This window comes from Choloepus didactylus, chromosome 5 (genome assembly GCF_015220235.1).
Source record: "Choloepus didactylus isolate mChoDid1 chromosome 5, mChoDid1.pri, whole genome shotgun sequence".
NCBI lineage: Eukaryota > Metazoa > Chordata > Mammalia > Pilosa > Megalonychidae > Choloepus > Choloepus didactylus.
The window spans coordinates 82489724-82511005 of record NC_051311.1 but is presented as its reverse complement, the minus strand read 5'-3'; the positions used below and the strand labels follow the sequence as shown (position 1 = coordinate 82511005).

The 21282-nt window shown below is 38.7% G+C and overlaps 1 protein-coding gene across 4 annotated transcripts in view; it reads right to left on the bottom strand.

Annotated features, from left to right (window-relative positions):
• The window catches only part of DOCK4 (dedicator of cytokinesis 4), a 460132-nt gene that overhangs the window by 122045 nt on the left and 316805 nt on the right, over positions 1 to 21282 (bottom strand). For all 4 annotated transcript variants that reach the window (XM_037836357.1, XM_037836356.1, XM_037836355.1 and 1 more), the window contains exons 17-23: positions 20538 to 20694; positions 15836 to 15933; positions 15645 to 15728; positions 15366 to 15466; positions 12967 to 13048; positions 11740 to 11910; positions 6889 to 7081 (exon numbers count right to left, since the gene is read on the bottom strand). In XM_037836357.1, coding sequence (XP_037692285.1) covers positions 6889 to 7081; positions 11740 to 11910; positions 12967 to 13048; positions 15366 to 15466; positions 15645 to 15728; positions 15836 to 15933; positions 20538 to 20694 — 886 coding nt within the window. The remainder of the gene's footprint in view (positions 1 to 6888; positions 7082 to 11739; positions 11911 to 12966; positions 13049 to 15365; positions 15467 to 15644; positions 15729 to 15835; positions 15934 to 20537; positions 20695 to 21282) is intronic.

The following is a 21282-nucleotide window of genomic DNA, read 5'->3' as shown; positions in this document are numbered from 1 at the left end:
GGTCATGATTTTATCGATGCTTATTTTTCATCTTAAGTTCTATGTTCAGGGTGAGGTTTTATCTAAAACTCTTAATTTTATCTTTGCCCCATTTAGGGAAAAATGTAGAAACTGTTTTCCAAAGAACTCCCTTTCTTGGCACTTTAGTAAGAACATGCACTTAAACAAAACCATTATGTGGACAAATCTTTAATAAAGTCCAAGAACAGAGCCTGAACAACTTTGCTGTACTTTCAGAGCTCACTGATGACGGAGGACCTCTAGAAAGTCCGTCACCCCTGAGTTTCTCACTTCAGAAAAAAGCCTAGGAAAAGAGGCCTGAGAGGAACACAGCTAATGGTGAAGAGGAGGGATGGGAATAGACAAAAAAAAGAAAATTGAGGCTGGAGGGGGGCAGGGCACTAATGATTTTAACCAAAGGCTTTCTTTAGGTCCCAGCTATTTTTAAAATGTATTTTTATATTGGATATCAACATGTAATCTCCATTACACAGTTTTAATATCTGACACTTTTTCCAATGGGTCTGCATTATCGCTCTGCTCTAAAGAAAAGAGAAGCCCTTATTCAGGCAATTCTACCAGTCTTTATAAGGCCCATCGGCTACTTTGCAGGCATTGGCTAATAGAAAAGTTTTCAACAAACGACATTTTCAAATGTGAAAGAAATGTAATCACTCCCAGTACAATGAAAGTCAATACTAAACTGCACTTTACAGTTCTAAAAAATAAAAGCTACTAGCACCCATCAACTGCAGTAAGATTTTATTCTTCAAGTTGTCAAATTATTACATAAACTACCAAACACTCTTCATTTTTATTATGGTATAGAATGAGGGGAAGAAGAAGGCATTGATTCCCAGAATATACTTTTAAAATAGTCTACCTTCCTCCCTCCCTCTCTTTATTTTTTTATTGCAGTCTTGTTTGAAAGACATAAGACCAATAATGGGGACTGGAGAGTTTCTGCCAAAAAAGAAAAAAAAAAGTTCATTTGACTACTTTCTTAAGGAATTCCTGCTCTAAAGCACTGGATGTTTTTTTCAGTTTCTAGGCAAAAGAATGTAGCACCTGCAAGCCTCTCAGCGACAGTGCACGCTCGGGGAATTCAGGTCTAGGACTTACCTCTAGCATCTGCCCTGAGTTTTGGCTGGTAAACTGTTCCATTATCCCAAAATAGAAACAAAGATGATTTTTTCTTAGCAAGGAAATAGTTCAGCGATGACTGCAGACCTCTGCTAAACAAATCATCAAGTGCCCAGCAACGGAGCCAAGTGCAAAGTTAATGCAAAATCCACCACCTGACCTTGCAGAGCTAGGAGACTCAATCCCTGCACTCTGTCTGCCTTTGCCCTAAACTACCCCTCTTTCCTCCCACCCCCGACGCTTCCTCCTTCCTCCTCAACCTCTACACTTCAAATCTATTATTTTGCCATTGCCAAAGCTGTCTTCTCCAAAAATTATTTAGCCCCTGCTATTCCTAGCCTTCAGGAAATAAGGAGAATGAGAATTTGGGAGAGAAAGGGAAAAATGAGATGCCCAATTTTTATACTTTAAATAATTCTGCCAGGATCCCAGCTGATTCAGAGACTGAATACCAAACTACCAAAAGTGCAAATCTTAGCTGTGTCCTTTAGATTTGGTCACAAGCTCTAGACTCTGATCTTGGCATCCTTTCAGCAATAAGGTGGGGGAGGGGGGCTGGCTGTGGGATGGCTCATCTTGCCTGCTGCTCAGCCCTGAAGCTGCCCCAGTGACCCTTAACTCAACCTGGCTTTAATCTTCCCAAGGCTTTTTCCATTACCTTCTTTGGTGCTGACCTTAGTACGTGTCCTTCTTTTCATCCTCTTTTTGCATTAATTTCTAACCATAGCTCAACCAGGAGTATTCTGCAGTCATGCTGGTTCCTTTGCAAGCTTCCTCCACGTTTTTCCTCCTTGGTATTCTAATAAAATGTTAACTTTTAGAACTTCCTAGCTCTCTTGGAGTCTTATAGTATCTCAGACATTGTTCTCCAATGTGATTTGAAATTTATTTTCTTAACATGTGGGCCACCTGTACTCCATTCCTTTCTCTGGCTAACGTGAATCCCCAGGAGACAAGGTTACTTTCTCAGATTCTTCTAACTTCTATAGAACCAATCAGTTTTTCTTTGCTGATCAGAATTAAGCTCAGAGTAGCAATCATTTTTCACCATAGTTTATTCTCTGAGAAATGAAACTGCCATTAAGATAGGTGAAGAATTCATGAAGTGCTTTGTCATTACATAAATCAACATTCAGTTGATACCTCATGAAGTCCTTATCCCTACTTTATCTTGGCCCCTATTTCAGATCTGTAATTTTAATTAGTAAAGTGTAACCTCCATCTGGCCAGCATGTGCCAATTCATAATTGCAGCCCTTCTGTGTTTTACTTTTTTTAAAAACTTTCAATAAATAAATAAATAAATAAATCTCTTGGGTATCTGAGTATTTTTCACCTTCTTTTATGGGGCTAAGCCATTACCTTCTTTTAGATCTAGTTGTTTTATCCATAAGTGGTAGGCAGAATACTGGCTCCCTAAGATGTTCACATCCTAGTCCCTAGAACCTGTGAATATGTAACCTTACACGACAAAAGGGACTTTTGCAGATGTGATTAAGTTAAGGACATTGTGATGAGATTGTCCTGGATTATCAGGAGGGCCAAATGCATACACAGGGCTCCTCATAAGTGAAAGCAGGAGGCAGAGTTGGAGAGATTTAAAGATGCCACACAGCTGGCTCTGAAGAAAGAGGAAGGGGACCATTGGCTGAGGGTCACAGGTGGCCCCTGCAGCTGGAGAAGACAGAAATGAGGATTCTCCCTGAGAGACTCCACAAACGAAGGCAGCTTTGCTGACACCTTGATTTTAGCCCAGTGAGAACCATTCTGGAGTTCTGACTTCTAGAAATGTAAGTTAATAAATTTGTATTGTTTATAGCCACTAAGTTTGTGGAAATAGCTATATCAGCAATAGAAAACTTATACTCCGTAAGTATACCCTAAACATGAGTCTGATTTCACCATATTTTGGTGAGGCTATTCATTTCTTTATGTTTAAAATGCCTGGGTAATTTTTATCCATTCTCTGTCATTTGCACATAGTAACTTCTGGAGAAATATGATAAAAACAAGCTTTCAAAACCAATCCAAACTCTCTAAAAAAAAAATAAAATAAACAATCCTTTCTCTGCCATAAGAAGTGTATGTGTGTTTAAGGAGAGGTCAAAGTGCAGACTTAACCCTTCTACCTGCTGTTTTCTGTGGACTATTGCTGGACTCTCCTACTATGGTTCTGGGAATCCCCATCTTGCCCTTAGTTATGCTGTCTTATTTGTGCTCCTCTCCTTCCTCCTCCAGTTGGACAGAATCTTCCTGGTTCTTGTGAGGTGCATCATGGCCCTGGCAGGGACCACAGTCTCCTCTTAACCACAGTCCAGGACACCACATCCTGTCTTTGACGCCATCCATGGAGCCTGATATCTGCAGTGCATATATTCTTTTCCTTCCAATAGTTCATCTTCCAACTGGACAGCACAGATATGCCCCGTCTATCCCCCAAGTCCACAGTTTCTGACTTAGAACTTCAAAGTCACCATAAACACCTTCCAGGTTTTCATAACACAGTCATGTGGCCCCGTGTGCTTTAGACAAGGAGCCCAGTTTGAGCCCTGGAAGGCTCTTGGGAACAATTCCTGTTTTACTCCTTGAAGACAGGCTCCTTCCTGATGGGCCCTGCCACATTTACACACGACAGTCTGTTTCCTTCAGTGATGAATCACGAAGCATCAAGCCAAGCTTCGTGCCTCTGGGAGCAGCTACAGAAGTCTTTCATCTTATTAGCATCCGCTTGTACTTCTGAGTGCTCCTTTGCTTGTGAGCTGCTTCTGCTTCTCCAGAAGCTTATCCTTCTCCATAATCACCCTCCAGACGTAGCATCCCACACAACATGAGCAGGCAGGGTCTCCCCTTTTTTACTTCCTCTTCCTTGCCACAGTGTCACAATCACCAACCTCCCTACACTGGCTCTGAGCCTCTTGTCCAGGTGACACTTCCCGGGTCTTATGAGTCCTCCCATCTTACTCCAATGAATATTCTCATCAATTCCCATAAAGACCCAATGTATCTTTGTTCCTGGATTGCAAACGTTTCTTCTCTTTATAACTCTTTGGTCCTAAGTTCTCCACTGCCGACTGAGTGACAGTAACTGACAGGAACTGAGTCGATACACAGAGCACATCTCTCAGAGGCTCATATGAACATAACTGATTATGTGTATGGCTGTTTTGGTGCAGGACTTTAACCTAACAAAGATGTATCTGGTCAGTGTGGGAGAAATAAGGCAGATATCACCAATTCCTCTGAGATGGTGATGAACTTGGTTTGGTGAAGACAGAGTTGGTGCGTTTTCTGGACCTTCACCCTGTCCACTCCACGTTCCCTCTCCCAGCCCTAGTAGGAGTCCCCGATCACTGCAGTGGGACCTGTAGGGCTCTTATGAGCAGTGTTTGAAGACCATGCAAGAGATAATCCCTTCTCCAGGATGAGGTAGGTTTTTATGGGGAGAAATCAGAACGCTGAACTTTACATTGATTACTGCATTATTTGTTTCAGCAAAAAACAAAGAAACAAAGCATAGAATTGCCATATGATCTGACAATCCCACTGTTAGGTATGTACTCAGAAGAACTGAAAGCAGGGTCGCAAACAGACATTTGCACGCTGATGTTCATGGTGACATTATTCATGATTGCCAAAAAATGGAAACAACCCAAGTCTGTCAATCAACTGATGAATGGATGAACAAAATGTGGTATATACATACAAGGGAATACTGTTCAGCTGCAAAAAGGAATGAAGTCCTGATGCATGATGTGATCACATAGGTGAACCATGAGGACACTATGTTGAGTGAAATAAGCCAGACACAAAAGGACAAATATTGTATGGTCTCACTAATATGAACTAATTATAAGCAAATTCTTGGAGCTAAGATCTAGAGTATAGGTTGCCAGGAGACAGAAAGAGGGTAGAGAATGGGGAGCTGATGCTTAATTTATATAGAATTTTCAATAAGGTTGACTGTAAATGTTTGGAAATGGATCAAGGTGATGGTAGAAGGTTACTGTAAGGGTAATAGCACAGAAATATGGGTGTGATTATAGTTGAAAGGGGAAGCTTAGGGTTGTGAGGTCACTAAAAGGAAAGCTAGACAATAAAACATGGGACTGCATAACATAGTGAACCCTGTTGTGGATAATGACTGTGGTTAATTGTACAAACATAAGAATGTTCTTATATGAACTAGAACAAATGTACATCAGTATTACAAGGTGTTAATAAGAGGGTGACATATGGGGAGAATACAACTAATGCAAACTATAGACTATACTTAACAGTAACTGTAATATTCTTGCATCAGTTGTAACAAAGATACTATATCAATGCTAAGCATCAACATTGGGGGTATAAAGCATATGGGATTTTTTTTTTTTTTAGCAATGAGAATATTCTCAAATTGTGGAGCTAAAAGCGTAACTGTGATTATACTGAGAACCACTGAGTGTACACTTGGGATGGACTGTATGGTGTGTGAATAAAACTGTTTTAAAAAAAAGGTAGTAAACATTCAGTAAAGAATGACAATTTTTTCTTAAAAACATTAGAAACGTACAGTAAGTCTATCAACAGAAGAAAAAGAAATTGTCCATGATATGTTTATCCAGAGGAATACTATACAACAGTAAAAAAGAATGAATGAGAGCTGTATTTATTACCATGGATACACATAAAAGTATACCATTAACTGATAAAAGAACTCTATGGAATAACATTCAATGTAATGTCATTATATCAAGTTCGAAAAGATGGGAAAATAATACAACATATTTTATAATCATGTAATAATATGTAATGAAATCACAGAAAATAGGGATAAGAATCTCTGATAATGGTAATTTCTATGCAGCAAGTGAAAGAAATAAATCAGGAGAGTTTATACAAAAAGATCTTGACTGTATCTATAATGATGGATTTCTTAAAAAAAGATATAAAGCAAATGCCTGACATTAAGATTCAATGATTAAATCATTATATTATACTGCATTCTTGTCTGTATGTCTAAATTTTGTATGCTTACAATAAAACAATTTAAAACAGGTTGTTCACTATATTTGAAACCCTATTTCAAAGAATTATACATATAAATATGCATTCAGTGAAAAGATAATTCTCAATAGAATCTACTTTTAAAAGTTTTTGACTTGACCAGGTGATGTAAACTTCTTAATACAAACTTTAAAGTGAGGTATGTATTTACTCTATTATCTTCTTCAGGAAAAACAGAAGAAAACAAGAGACAATGGGACTTAATAACTTGTATTATGACAAAATCAATTTAAAACTGATCACTTGTTGTTGGGATAAACTAAAAAATGACAGTACATAAAAACTTTTACCCAGTATCAGAAAACAAATTCATGGAAAACTTTTGAGAAAAGAGACAAACAAAAAAGGATCGTATCAGGTACATGTACGTATCTCCGAAAGAAAATGTTAAATTTTCTTGAACATAAAGAGTTGAATCTATAACAAGAAAAAAAGCATGCCCCATTCTACAGCTTGTTGTGATTAGAATCAATAATTTAATCATTATCAGTTTTCATTCTTTATAAAAGTTATATTAGCCATACTTTTTAATTTGGCTAGCAAATAAATTTATTCTACCATCTAAATAGACAATGCCTTAGAGAAAAGTACTTTTCAGAATTTTTTTTTTTTTTTGGATTGCTTCTGCTGACCTATGACTTCAATATGTAAATAATGACTTTCTAGAGACATTAATTCACCCAAGAGTTGTGCCCCCTACCTGGGTTGGTATAAAGCTGGCTCTCCACGGTTTTGCCAATGCACTGCAGCTTAATGGCCTGCAGGGAATCATCCACGTGCATGATGGTGGGCAGACTGCCCAGAGTGTCCTGAACTAAGTTGGCCACTTCCCGGATGTCAAAGAGCTTCAATAGTTCTGAGTACACGGCTGGGAAGGAGCTCAGAAACACAGCCTTTAAAAGAAGAAAGTTAAATGAACTCCCAGTTCTGCCACGAGAAATGAGCTGTAATATGTCAGCGAGTTTAAGGATGGTGATAGGTATTTTGAATGGTAGGAAAGTAAATATAAAATATTTCTTTCACCTAAAACTAAAAGGGAAAAATTAAAAGAAAAGAGTATATCAGAATAGGAGATTTTTGGAATGTCCAGAGGTATAACATAATAAAACTGGGAAATCATGGAAAATCACTGACATTAGCCAAATCACTGGCAACAACTATCCCCTCCCCATTACACACACACACACACACAAACAGAATCAGCAAAATACAGAATGACTGAATGGAAAAATGCTCAACCAAGACCCAACTCAAGGTTATATTTCATTCATTTTCAGAGCAGCTTTCCGAAGTACTCATGTAAGTTGCATTTACCTTTAAGAAACCAAATGCATTCATTCCCTAAAGGACTCAATTTATTATTTAAGAAGACCTAGGTTATAGGTAGGACTAGCTTTGCTTCTAATCAATTAACTGTGATCTTGATAAGTCATTTTACCTCTGTAGGTTTTATTTTCATCACATATAAAACAAAAAGATCCTTAGAATGACCCCTTAGGCTGCCTCAAGACTTACCATAAACCAAGAACTGTGTGTTCAAAAAACAATGTTCTTTACGTAAATAAAAGAAATTCTGATAATAATTTTTAAGAAAAAAAACGATGCTAACATCAAGTCGCCAAGGGGAATAACTTTAAAAATAACTGGGCTGTGATTATACATCAAAAAACTAACAAGCAAATAAACAAACTCAGACTTTTAAAATTGTACAAAGAGAGGGCAGCAGAAAGAAGAGCTGACCAGCCTCAACTCTGCCTAGTGGAGGAAGGAAGCCTGTGTCTCTTACATGCTGGTTTACCATTTAGCACATTCAAGCGCTCCAGCTGGCTTACCAGTGAGATCTGACATGAGCGCAAAGTAGGTCAAGCCTACATGTGCTGCTAATTCAAACACAGACCAAATTCAAATTCATGGATTTCGGTATTTATCTATACAGCAGCAGCAAAACTATACAGAAGAGTCAAAACCTACTTTGGATGCCAGAGACATTAAAATGCTTAAGATGCTGCAGTCAACAACTATGCTCTCAATTCTTAAAAATCATAGATTTACCTGAATGTGTCCAAAACTAATAACTTGGTATTCCCGTTTAAAGGCTGTATTTATATAACCTTCATTTCACTCTGCAAAGAGCTGAGTCACACAGATGAAGTTAAAAAATAAAATAAGCCCAGCTTTCTGATTCAATATACTGAAAAGTTACCTAAATTGACTTTTCTCAGGAATCACTTAAATTTCCATTAATTTTTTTTATATCTATTTCAAAAAAAGTTTTTAAATGTGCCTGCAATATAAGATACATATAAATTAGGGCTATTAATAAAGGATAAAACAACAAGGACCTTGTGATGAGGGCAGAAAGAAAGAAAGAAAGGCAGTTGTACCAGGGAATCTAAGCTAAGGATTTTTGCTGCAAATAAAAATAGATGTACAATTTAGCTTTGACCTTCTGGTAGCCAAGATAAATAGGGAAAGATCATTATTAGCGATTTGGGTCAGAGTTTGTGAACTCAATTCATTCAGTCATTCCTCTTTTTTATCCTTGGGTGCCTGGGGTGGGAGTCTATCCACAGAATGGGAAACCAAAAAGCATTGCTCCCGAGTTGAGACAGCACTCAGTTCTCCCCAGGGCAGAGCTCCCAGGGACAGCATCATTTTTGAGCAGGACTTAGGCCAGGAGGACTAGATGAGCCTCCTTGCAAGAACCAGGATGCCCAGATCTCTGAGGTATCAGTCCTCAGACCCAACCTGAAGAACTGCTGGGACAGCCAATCTGTCTCCAAGAGAGAGGCTGCACCGTGGGTTGTAGCTAGCATCGAAAAGGTATAAAACGCGACAAGGAAACTGGGTTTCTGCCTTTAAGGCAGCATGAGAGCAAAACCTGGACCAATGGCTACCCTTGGCTCTGGATATGGCAGGCAGAATTCTAAGAAGGCCCCAAGATCTTTACACCCTGGTGTTTCTTCTGTGATTATGTTACAGTATATGGCAAAAGGCAAAGGATGTAACGAAGGTTACTAATTAATTGACCTCAAGATAGGCAGATTATCCACGGGGGCCTAACCTAATCACATGAGCCCTTGAGAGCAGAGAGTTTTCTCCGGTGGATGGCAGAAGAAGTCAGAGATTCAAAGCATTAGAAGGATTCCACATATTATTACTGGCTTTGAAGATGGAGGGATCACATGCCCAGGAAGGCAACTGATCTCTAAGAGCTGAGCTGCCCTTCCATTTCCCAGCCAGCAAGGAAACGAGGACCTCAGTCTTAGAAGTACAAGGAACTGAATTCTGCCAACAACCTGAAAGATCTTGGAAGTGGATTCTCCCTCAGAGCCTTCAGATAAGAAATCAAGCTGACACTTTGATTTTGACCTTGTGAGACCTACCAAGTCCACCCAGACTTCTAAAGTACAGAACTGTAAGCTAACAAATGGGTATTGCTTAAAGCCACTAAGTTGTGGCAATTTGTTATGTCCCAGTAGAAAACTAATATATTGGATCAATCAGATTGTTGATATCCTCTTTCTTTGAAAAGAGAGCTATGAAAGTAAGGGGCCAAAGGGAACCCAGGATAGGAAGAGGTATATAGCATCCCCTTTTACCCTAAAATATAGAGGGACAAAACTCTCATTGCTTACTAAACTGATCACTTCATCATTTGATACGAATATGAATTTTTCCTTAACATCAAACTAAAAATAAAATCACCACTTCAAAATTTACTTGCAAGGGGTACTGTATAATGGAGAATGACTTCAGTAGAGTTTACAAGGATATTCGGAAACTTTACACATTTTACGTGTTATCTTCGGTAAAAAGCTATAGAAAAAGAAGAAAAATCAAACATGGATATTTGAAGGTGTTAAAGTTACTCCTCAGATTTTAATTAGGGACAGAACTTGAAGAAGCAAGAGCAGTGGAAGTCGATATGCTAAACAGATAAAAGCAGAGCTGCTCTATCCCCTGTACTACAGTGGCCTGAGTCACCTCAGGAGGACCACTGGGATTCATGGAAACACAGCTGAGCTAAAGGGAGAATATTCTCTTAAACCACTAGGAAGGCATCCAAGATCTCAGGGAGAAACCATGACATAAGGACCCAAGAGTAAGCTAATAACTTTTAACTGTGAATTAGCACTGCAAAAGGTTAAGTTTCATTCCTGTAATTGGTAAAGGTTAAAAAGAAAATTCTCAAAATGAAAACTTAAAATTTAAATAACTTTCACAGAAATAGTGAATTTCTGAGGACTTTGATCTGAAAGAATACATGGTTTGTTGACTGAGCAATTTGGCATTGAGGTCTCTAGCAAGTTCCTAAAATGTGGAGATTGTGTTGTTGACTGTAGGGTTCCAAAATGACAATTGAAAGAGCCCCCGAGAAATGTAGGCATGGAATACTTCTAGTGTTCCATCATTACACATTATTATGCCTTCCAAATGACACATGGCACCAAATTATAACAATAGTCTTAGGGGCCTAATTTTGTCTTCCAGTCTCCCATTGTATGTCCTACTTCTCAATGATTATAAATCTCCAGGGGATGGTAGCAAAGAAGCTGGCTTTCTTTTGACTGGTTCTTAACCAAGTCATTAGAATAAAAAGCATACAAAAAGGGGTGTAAAAGAACAACCACTGTATGATTTCTCTTATGTGAAATATCTAGAATAAGCAAATTCATAGAGATAGAAAGTAGAGTAAAGGCAGCCAGGGGAAGGGGGAGAAGAATGAGTGATTGGTACTGAATTTTTGTTATGGGTGATGAAAAAGTTTAGGTAATGGATGGTGGTGATGGTAGCACAATTACATTGTAATTAATGCCACTGAACTGTACACTTCAAAAATGATTAAAATGGCAAATTTTACATTTTATGCATGTTACCACAATAAAAATTTTTTTAAAAAAAAATAGTATTTAGAAGGTTATGAAAAGCATAGAGAAAGATATTCAGAATTATCTCTCAGAACATGTTCAGGGTCATGTGATTTAGAAAGTAGATGGAACCTGTCCTTAAACAAAACATTCAGGACTTTTCCCAGTAACAGAACTTGGCAGCAGCCACTCAGCATTGCTTGTATAAAATCAGTCCCAGGATGATTCAGGCCAAATTAAATAAAAGAGAACAACATGCTGTTTAGCTGAGTCCAAAACAATGAGCCTGGAGTTGACAAATTAAAAAGCAGTGTGGGGCTTGGAAAAACATCTGGCTCAAGTGAAGTTCCTTCTGCTGGGTGATGGTGACAACACGTCCAATGCTCAGCGTACGTTCTGGCACCTGGAAGTGAGGCTGATGCTAACCAATATGCCATCCTCTCCATTCAGGACAGTCTGAGAGAAGGCAACTCACTTCTGCTCTGCTGGGACTCACAAGCTGGTGGATTTTTTTTTTTTTTTAAAGCTTATTCAAAATCAGTTAAGCTACAAATATAAATGAGGACTAAGGATCTGTCCTGGAGAAAACATTCAATTATGTCACTATGTGGAAAAGACAAACAAACACAAAATGCACACATATTTTCCTTCTGTTCAGCAGAGATGAAAACAAAAATTACCTGTGACTGAGATAATGCCCCAGACCCTTTGCTCTCTTGTGAAAGAAAGAAACGGACTGACATAAGGAGCTCCTGAATGCAACAGCGGAATTCCTCTTCATTTTGTCCACCAGTAGCAAGGGAAAACAGCCTTCGAGACTGAACTATATACTTAAAAATATATTCTTGTGCCTTAAAACAAAATTTTTAAAAAGTTAGCTTCAAAGGAGAACATGACTATTTATTTAATAATGACTCATCATAAAAACGATAGTACAGCATTAGACTTTTAAATTATTGATTTAACACCAAGCCCTGTGAGATTTTTGAACATTATTTACTTGTAGGGGTAAGGGCAGTGTTTCTCTGATGCCTAATAAGGAAAATGTAGAGATAATTTTTAAATTCTTTATAATTCTTGGGAGCTATGAATGCTAAATAGTTTTGAGTCTCAGACTTAAAAAATTTTTTTTTCAACAAATAGATGACTATTTTTCAAAAATGATTTTGCTTTGCTGGTAAGTATTCTTTCCACTTAGCCATTTACCTTCAATCGGAAGAATATGATAAATTTGTAATTAACAAAAATGTTGTTTTACAAAACTAATATAGTATCTAATTTTATCTACCGACATCAAATAGGACAGTACTCAACAACAGGAATCAGAAGACTAACATGGCTGTTATTGGACAATCTGTTAAAGAAATTATATTCTTTTTGAACATGTTTGCAAGTAAGGTATTAACATTTCCATTAACAACTGAGCCATGTAGGGCTCAAAGACGTGGGCAAGCGTTAAACCTGAGACCCAGAAAAACTTCAGGTTTCTTCATTTCAATCCCTGCTCAGCTACCCCATTATCTCTTAAAATTTAAGACAACGGTTCTCAAATCGTCTCTGTCAGCTGGTAGAAGCCAGAGCCAGGAACTTCTAGGTCAAATGCCATTTGTAGTCTTTTCTCATAAACTCTCCCTCCTGCCATCCCTAGACATCACATCAATCATTTGGAAGCCTAGAAGTGTAAGGGTTCAACCCCGAGCAGGTTCCAGCAGACGAGTCTGGCAAAGTCCCTTTCAAATTTCATCAGCTCTGGAGCAGCCATAAACTTATTACGTTTCCTTGAATCCGAATGTCAGTAATATATCACAGCCAATTACTGTCTGTGCAGAGGAAACCAACTAGCTGAGGCAACACTCTGCAAAAGCTTTGTTAGACTGTGTTATTGCTCATCAACAGGAAGTTATTACCTTCAGCACCTCCTGGATATGCTCCTGCCGCTCTGCTTCTGTTATCCTGTCCACATACCACTTGAGTACTTTTATGAGATCTCTAGAATGCAAGGGGAAATGGCAGAATGTAGCATTGGTCTAATTCTCAATTAAATGCCAACAAATCAAACACCTCTCTTTATCATGAGAAGGCCTCTTTTCCCATCACTGCTCAGATTTTAAAATTGCTGCAGATAAAAGCTTTATTATATCATTAAATTCACATCTGTCAAATGGCTATATAACAATTTTATGAACTCTGCATGTCAACATCACTGCCCCTTTTTGAAGCTTAGGAGAGAAGCAATGCTTCCTCCCATGGAGGCTCCCCTCGGTCTGGACGTATGCCATTGGCCCTGCTGTTGTGGCAGTGCTTCCAAACTGATGAGCCCAAATCACAGAGAAAAGGACTCTGGCCCAGAAATGCCTGGAAGTATGATAGTCAAGGCCAATTTTGGACAACAGCTAACTGGGGATCTCGTCCCTAGTGACTGTGCAGACAATTGGATAAAAGAGCACTCAGCTGGAGGCAAAAGGGGGTGTGGGAAGGATGAAGGAAAGTTCCCCCACTTTAAGTCACACAACCATGGATATATTCAAGCCAAATCACTGACTTGTAGGAAGAACAAGTATGTTTTAGTAGGAGAATTTCCAGAAAAGCTAAGGTTTTTGTTGCTGTGCTTTTTTTTTTTTTTTTTTAAAGAAACAAAAAATGAATTAAAAAAAAAAACAACAACTCCGACTCTCAAGATTGCAGACTTGCCACTTTTTAACCTTGGTCAGTCCTTGGTTTCTAGGAAACATATAGTTCACACAGCAATTTTTCAAAAATGCTCTTTTCTCTCAGTTAGGAAAGTATCCATGGATGTGCCAGTAGGTGGATGCTGCTGAGAGTTTTTAAATAACATGTTGGTGAGTTTCTGACCACCCCCAGGCTGAGAAGATTCCACAGGACTTATTTGTCTTGTTAAGACTAATTATCCTGCTTTCTTGGCCAGCCCTGAAGTGTTAGAAATTACACTCTCGTTCTGTAGCTTCCCGTGAGGTAGTGACCCCTCACACCACATTGTTAGGCCCAGTGGCAGGGCTCTATCAACACTTCAAAGCCATTCCTGTTGTTACGTTTCACCCTCAGCATACAATCATGTTGACAGAAGGTCAAGTGTTGCAAAAATATCTCCATTCATGTAAATGTTGGAGGCAGAAATCTTAACATGCCATGATTGGGAATATCCAAGTTAACAGAGCAGTTTTTAAACTGCTGTGTCAACCATCTGTTTCCTAGAAACCAAAGACTGACCAAGGTTAAAGGTGGCAAGTCTGCAATCTTGAGAGCCGGAGGGGTGTATGTGTATGTGTGTATGTGTATATGTATGTATGTGTGTGTGTGTGTGTGTGTGTTCAACTTCTGTTTGTTTATTTGACTGCCTACTCTCCTTTCTACATCACATAGATTGGGAAGAGAGGCAAAAACCTGATTTAATGCTCTTTTAACTTGTCTCTGGGCATAGATGATTGTGCATGTACATGCCCATAGGTGCTTAAGGTACAAGATAAAAATGTGGGCAGAACAATCATGACAGTGTTGGAATGGATAGACAGAATATTGGGGTACATTCCAGGGCAGAATTAAAGCAGGGACAAAAGACTAGGAAGATGTTATGGATGGGACAAAAAGAGAGAAGCCATTGCCTTCTGGCAATTGTTAACTTGGATACATGGGGACAGGAACTCAGCACATCATTATTCATTCATTTACAGCCTTCCTGCAAAATCTGAGCTGATGCAAAATGAGAAGCAGTTAAAATGGCAGCTGCTATCAATTTTGGGGTAGATTCCAGAGACTGAACTGTTTGTGGTCAGGGACCAGATCTTCACATTATAAGGACAAAGTATAGCATCTGGCACACAGTAGGTGTTCAGTAAATATTAACAGCTGAATGAATGAATGAATGAATGTATGAATGTAGACATGAACTTAAACAGGTATGAAGGCAAAGGCTGCTTTCTCTTTGTATTTCTTTAAGACCTCAACAATCGTTAAGAACTGTAGTGATTAAATGGGGCTCTTGACAGCCAAAGTGAAATAACCATTTTAGACCAAAAAACATCAAGTGAAATAGAGACAAGGAGAAAACACTTTATATTTTAGGTTGCAGGAATAGAGTTCAGGAAGGTCATTCTTTTTCCTTTTAATCAAAATAAGTTCTAGCCATTGAAAAGAGTAGGTAAGGGGAAGATACTGTCTCAAGAGACACTTCACTTGCTGTGCTTCATTTCTTCTGCCTTCCATTTTAAACTTTTCAATAGAGTTAGTTCTGCTTTGAAAAACTCAAAAGGAACTGCTTCTAAACCAATTACAAGATAAAGAGCTTTACCTGTATGCAAGTGCCCCAGCAAAATGACTCTCAATGTAAGTATCCATTACGGGTTTAAAATGATGAAATTTGCTATCCTGTAGCAAATTTATTATGTGGACCTGAAAGGAAAATTGAGGTTTATAAAACTGATGCAAATTAAGTTTTGTTTTGTTTTGTTTTTGGTTATTTTAAAATGAACAGTTAGGTTACTAAGTGCATATTACTGAAATATCCTTATGAAAATCAAGATTAAGAGACAAAAATGTTAAAGTATAATTAAAGCAAATTTAAACTCACCAAAGAATCAAACACTTTAGACCCATATTTTTGGGAATTTTCATCTAAAATTCCAAATAAGGTATCCAGAGTATCTTGCAGAAACTGTTACATAAAGAAGAAGTAAATGAATAAATAAAATACTGTCCTTACCCTCTAAATGTTCTCTATTCTATGAATTTCCAAGAGAGGAGTAATGAAATAACATGTACCTTTACTATCTCTGAGCCGTCGATTTCTTTTAATTTAGAGAGACAGCCTGTGATCTTGTCTGGGTGGGTTCTCCATTTCAAAAGATCAAGCATATCACCTTTCCAAACAGACAAGGAAGATTAATTGCCTTAATAGGGAACAGGTCCTCACCTGCAAGTGCGCTCCTCTGAAAGCTGAATTTTCAAACATGTTGCCCACCCTTCCTCATCACCCCAACTGTAGGTCCAACACACTATGAGCAGCCCTCTAGGATGGCATTATTAGAGTGTATTCTAAGTTTTTCCTCCCTCCCTATGCTCTTGACTTACAAACTCCTCATCCTTCAGTTCTCAGGTTAGCTGCTACTTCCTCCAGGAAGCCCTTCCTGAAGTTCCTAAACTGAACTGTCTTCTCCTGTATACTCACACATCACAGTAGAACTTATCTCACTATCACAGTTTATTTGACTATGCCTGCACTGGACTATAAACTCCAAGAAGAAAAAAACATGCTGAGCTTGGTCCTATTGTTTCCCCAGCCACCAAAAACACAGCAGGCACAGAGCAGGTGGTTAATAAAATACTTGTTGAATAATTTTCTGCCTCCTCCAGGAGAATGGGAGTTTGTTGAGGGTTGGGACCCTGCTTTATTCATATTTGTACCTCCAACACACAGTACTCTGTCCAGCAATCAATTTTACCTGGCAATGAAAGTCTTCTTGACAATCTGACTGAAACCTTATAGGACTAGCAGGTCCCTGCACAAGGATGACAAGCCCAGTGAATTGTCAGAATTATCTAGTGAGCCCTCAGACCTGACAGTGCCAGTTTCTGGACTCCAAGGGCTGGTTTTCCATCCCAGATTCTGGGCATGCTCAGGGCCCAGCCCTACAAGACATGGACCCAGAGTTCAAAAGAGCCTTCACCTGCTGAGGGGATAAATTCCCCCTCATCTTTCCTGGGCAGAAGTTGGAAAGGTTCCTGAAAACAGCACCCATGCTCCACTAGTCTCCAAAGGGAGCAAGGAGGAGGTGGCGGCTGAAGGTCAGCAAAGGCAGTGAGAGTTCAGAAGCTCGTGCACGCAGGGGGTGCACAGCGCAGTGCAGTGGAACCTGGTGGGCTGGCCGTCCCAGTGCTCAGCAGGCTGACTGAATGCTACCGTCAAGAAAGAAGCCAGGAGGGAATTTTTCCAGGTGTTAGAAGTGAGAAATTTGCCTCATAGCACTTGTTTCAGAAAAACCCAAATGGGATTTGCTGAGGGAAAGACCACTAAAGGAAAAAACAAGAAATCAGGGAAGTATTCAGGTTGAGGAAAAAAACCACCACAGACGTAGTGAACAGAAATGAGTAAAAAGCATAAGGACCTCAAGAGGAAAGAGAAGAAACATGCACAAAAGCCAGAATTAAGAGAGAAACTTCACAAAGGACTCAATAGTTAAGAAATTTCATGATAGAGAAGAATGTTTGTCTACAATAAACAAAGCTAAGTAGAGGAGCGTGGTGACTGACAATTAGAAAAATGAAGGAATTTTTAAAAATCTAACTTCGAAAAGATTTCCAAGGCTTTCCTAACAAAAACCCTGAAATACGCTTAATATTCATGTCTAACTCAGACATCCTGGGGCTATGATTGAAAACCTTCTTTAATATGATTGGCTATAATGAGAATATTAGCTATTTCCATACAGCAAGACCCAAAGCAGCAGAAGCAGAGTGCTATTACTCTCTCCGTCTGTTTGCTTCCTCCCTCCCACCTATTTCCTGCCTTCTGCACCCAGCTTCAGCATCCACCCTACCCTAGCATCTGGACTTCTGTAATTCCCCAATGCATTTTCCCTGCCATTCACTCCTCACTTCCCACTCCTTTTTCTGTTTCCTTTCTTTTTAAAGTGAAGCATGCACGGTCACTCAGGACACTGCCCATTGTGGGGGATGGAGAGTGTGGGGAGGAAGTGGCATCAGGGGAAAAAGTGGGGATCCAGGAATAAGCATGGAATGAACAGAGCTGGAGAACAGATGACAGTGGTCCAGACTCTGAGATAAGGATTGGGCTGTTCTTCTTTCCTGCAGGAAGTCTGATGAATCTCTAGATTACTCAGCACAGAGCAAACGGAAGAGTTATTATGGAGTATTTGGGATATAATAAATGATAGATGTAATGTACTCACAGTTAAGTCACAATTGTCATTTCCCAGACCTGTGTTTTAGCTATTTGGATACATGTTAACTGCAAGTTAGGAGCTATGACCTACCACTGAAAATATGATTTTTATACATTCCATTCAACAAACATTTATTAAGCATCTACTTATGTCTGTAACATACTGAGAGTTATAAAATTAGATAACGTGACCCCTACTCCTAAGAAGCTTACAATCTCTACTTGCCCTGGGAATCACAGGGCTCTGGCCTTGGTATTACTATCCATGAACAGTATTGGATAAAAGAGCAAGTGTGCAGACAGACATACTTTAGGGATTCTGAAATGCATTGCTACTCTAGGAAACTGTTCAGGAGACTGCATCACTTCCTAAATGTCCAATTGCGGAGATGGGATTTGTATATTCTCCAAGTGGTATAAAATGAATACCAATTCCAATTTGGAACTGGATTATGTTTATACAGACAAGTGTGTCTAGCATGTAAATTTCAGAAAGATCAACTAACTTCCTTCCCCCTTTCCATCTCCTAAAACATGCTACTCATTTCCTGACTCACTTTGAGCTGTCTTATATCGACAAGGTTAATCAAAGTCAAAATGATAATGTAGCATTTATCAGTCTCTGAAAATGAGCCAGGCATTGCTCTGAATACTGATCTCACCTTCCACGTAGTGAGATGTTTAATGTAATGATTTCATGAGTACTTTACCCATTTTTATCTGAAAATGTTCTTCACTTTTACAAAGAAGCAACTTCTAATTGTCAGGATTTGATTCTGTCTTACGTTTATAATTCTGTCTGACATCCTAAACCCCAGAACTAGAACAAATTCAGGATGCCAAGCCAAAACTTTTGATGGCAGAGAATCTACTGTCAGTTTTACCTGCGTGGTAGGCACTAAATAGCCCCTCCAAAGATGCCCACACCCTAATTCCCAGAACTTGTGAATATGTTACCTTACATGGAAAGAGACTCTGCAGATATGATTAAATTAAGAATTTTAAGATAGGAAAATTATCCTGGATTATCTAGGTGGACCCAACATAACTATAATGGGTATTAAAAGATGGAAGAGGGTCATAGAGATTTGAAGATGCTACACTGCTGGCTTTGGAAAATGGAGGAAGGGGCCATGAGCCAAGGAATGCAGGCAACCTGTAGCAGCTAGAAAAGGCATGAAGATGGATTCTCCCTTAGAACCACCAAAAGGAATGCAGCCCTGCTGAAACCCTGATGCTAGACCAGGGAAGCCCATTTTGGACTTCTGACCTCCAAAACTGTAAGACAGTAAATATGAGTTGTTTTAAGGCACTAAGTTTGTGGTAATTTGCTACAGGGGCAATAGGAACTAATACAACCTGAAAATATTCTACTGGGGGAATTCAGTTAAATGCCAACCTAGGCTCTATAACATATATGGAACCAATCCGTGTAGGATGAAAAACAATTCTGTGCTAAGGGGGTAAATAACAGGTTACTTTTGTTCTCCATGGGGGTAGACTGGCCCCATAAAGAATGGCTGAAGTTTGCTAAATGCTTTACAATCATTTACAGAGTCATGTCATTGGAGATTTTATGTAAGTAAAATTGTTAACCACTGATTACTGATACATTTGATATAACTTGGCATATCTTGTTCAATTGTGATAGCTGCCTTCATTCAAGTTCACTAAAAATAAATTTTGCAGTTGATTTTTTAAAATATTTCTCCAAAAACACCTTTGGAAGGAGAGAAATAAAAACTAATAAAAATATGAAAGAATCATTTGTCAAAGTCCCATATTAATATTGTAGCATTACATACTGACATTGAGAGGTATTTTCAAAGTGGTCAATACTGAAATGCTACATTTTGCTATTTCCCAGATGCCATATTCTAAGGGAAGAACCAATAACACTCATAAATGTTTAGGCACAGGAGCATTTTATGAGACACAATAACTTATTATGAAGTGATTTCCCTCAAAATAATGAATCTGACTTATTAATGTGGCATCCAAAATACTAGCCAGAAGACTTCTATGGCAACCACGAGGAACTCAAACAGGTTTAATTTATTCACTTCATTATAGACCATGTATTCAAAACAATTTGCCAAGGAGAAGAGTTTGCCTTATTCACCACAACTTGCTAAACACTCACTGGCATAAAAAGTAATGCTAGAACAGAAAAGCAATATCCATCTAATTAAACAAAAACAGCCTTTATTCTAAAGCCTGCAGTTAGCACTGTTTATGGAGCTATTAAATAAAAGATTAAGATGGTAGTATCTTGGCCTTTTTTTTTTTTAAACAGCTGGATTTTGACAGTCGATTTGAAGAATTATGTACTTAGTTTCCACTACTGGACTGATTTTGAGGTCCTTCTTAAATTGCATGTATTCAACAGATCATTGGGTCGCACGGTTTCCATGTTATTTAAAAACCACCAACAGAAGTATCAACAATTTTTCTAGTGAAAAATTCTTAAATATAATTTTACTGTTTATTGAATATACCTAGCAAAATCCACATGAGTACTTAAGTACAAGGGCTTTCAAACTAAAGAGTATCATACATTACCATTTTGTGTGAGTTTTGTGGAACAGAGAAAAGATGTTATCCAAAAAGACTCTTTTGTGGCCTTCATGGCTTGATTATTATTCCCAAGGAAAAGGCCCTTGGAAAAGGGAAGTTTGAGGTAGCGGGTAGTATCCTGAAGGTTTGTGTTTTCTTCACACTGTTAAAAATATTAAAAAACAAAAGGGAGGGGGGGAAGAGACCTCATAAGAATTATTAAGCATAATTTCCATTTCCAGTGTTTATGAACTGGGAAACATTCCAAACAGCATTGCAAATTAAATTTGGCTTTTAAATAAAATACAACAACAAAATACGTAAAAAAGGAATTAAATATGGATTCTGGAGACAGATTTGGTTTTAAATCCCAGCCCTGCTACTTCCCACGAGTGACTGTATCAAGTTGTCTAACCACTTGGGTTTCCGTTTCCCATCTTTAAAACCTCATTGTGGGGAGAACCTAAGATGGTGGCTAGGTGAGACATGGCAAAAAAACACCTCTGTGAAAAATACTAAATAAAAACCAGAAAGTGACCCAGAACACCAGTTCCAGTGATGCACCAGCTGGACAAGGTCTGTTAAAACCACAGGGACCGTGAACTTGGTGAAACCAGGAGTCTGCGTTCTGAAACGAGTGAGTAAGCTGGCTGAAAGGCCCACGGATGCACTGCGCTGTGGGGAAACCGGGGCTTGGTGTTTGGAGACAGACTAGTTCTTTTTAAAAACAAACAAACAAAAAAAAAAACAA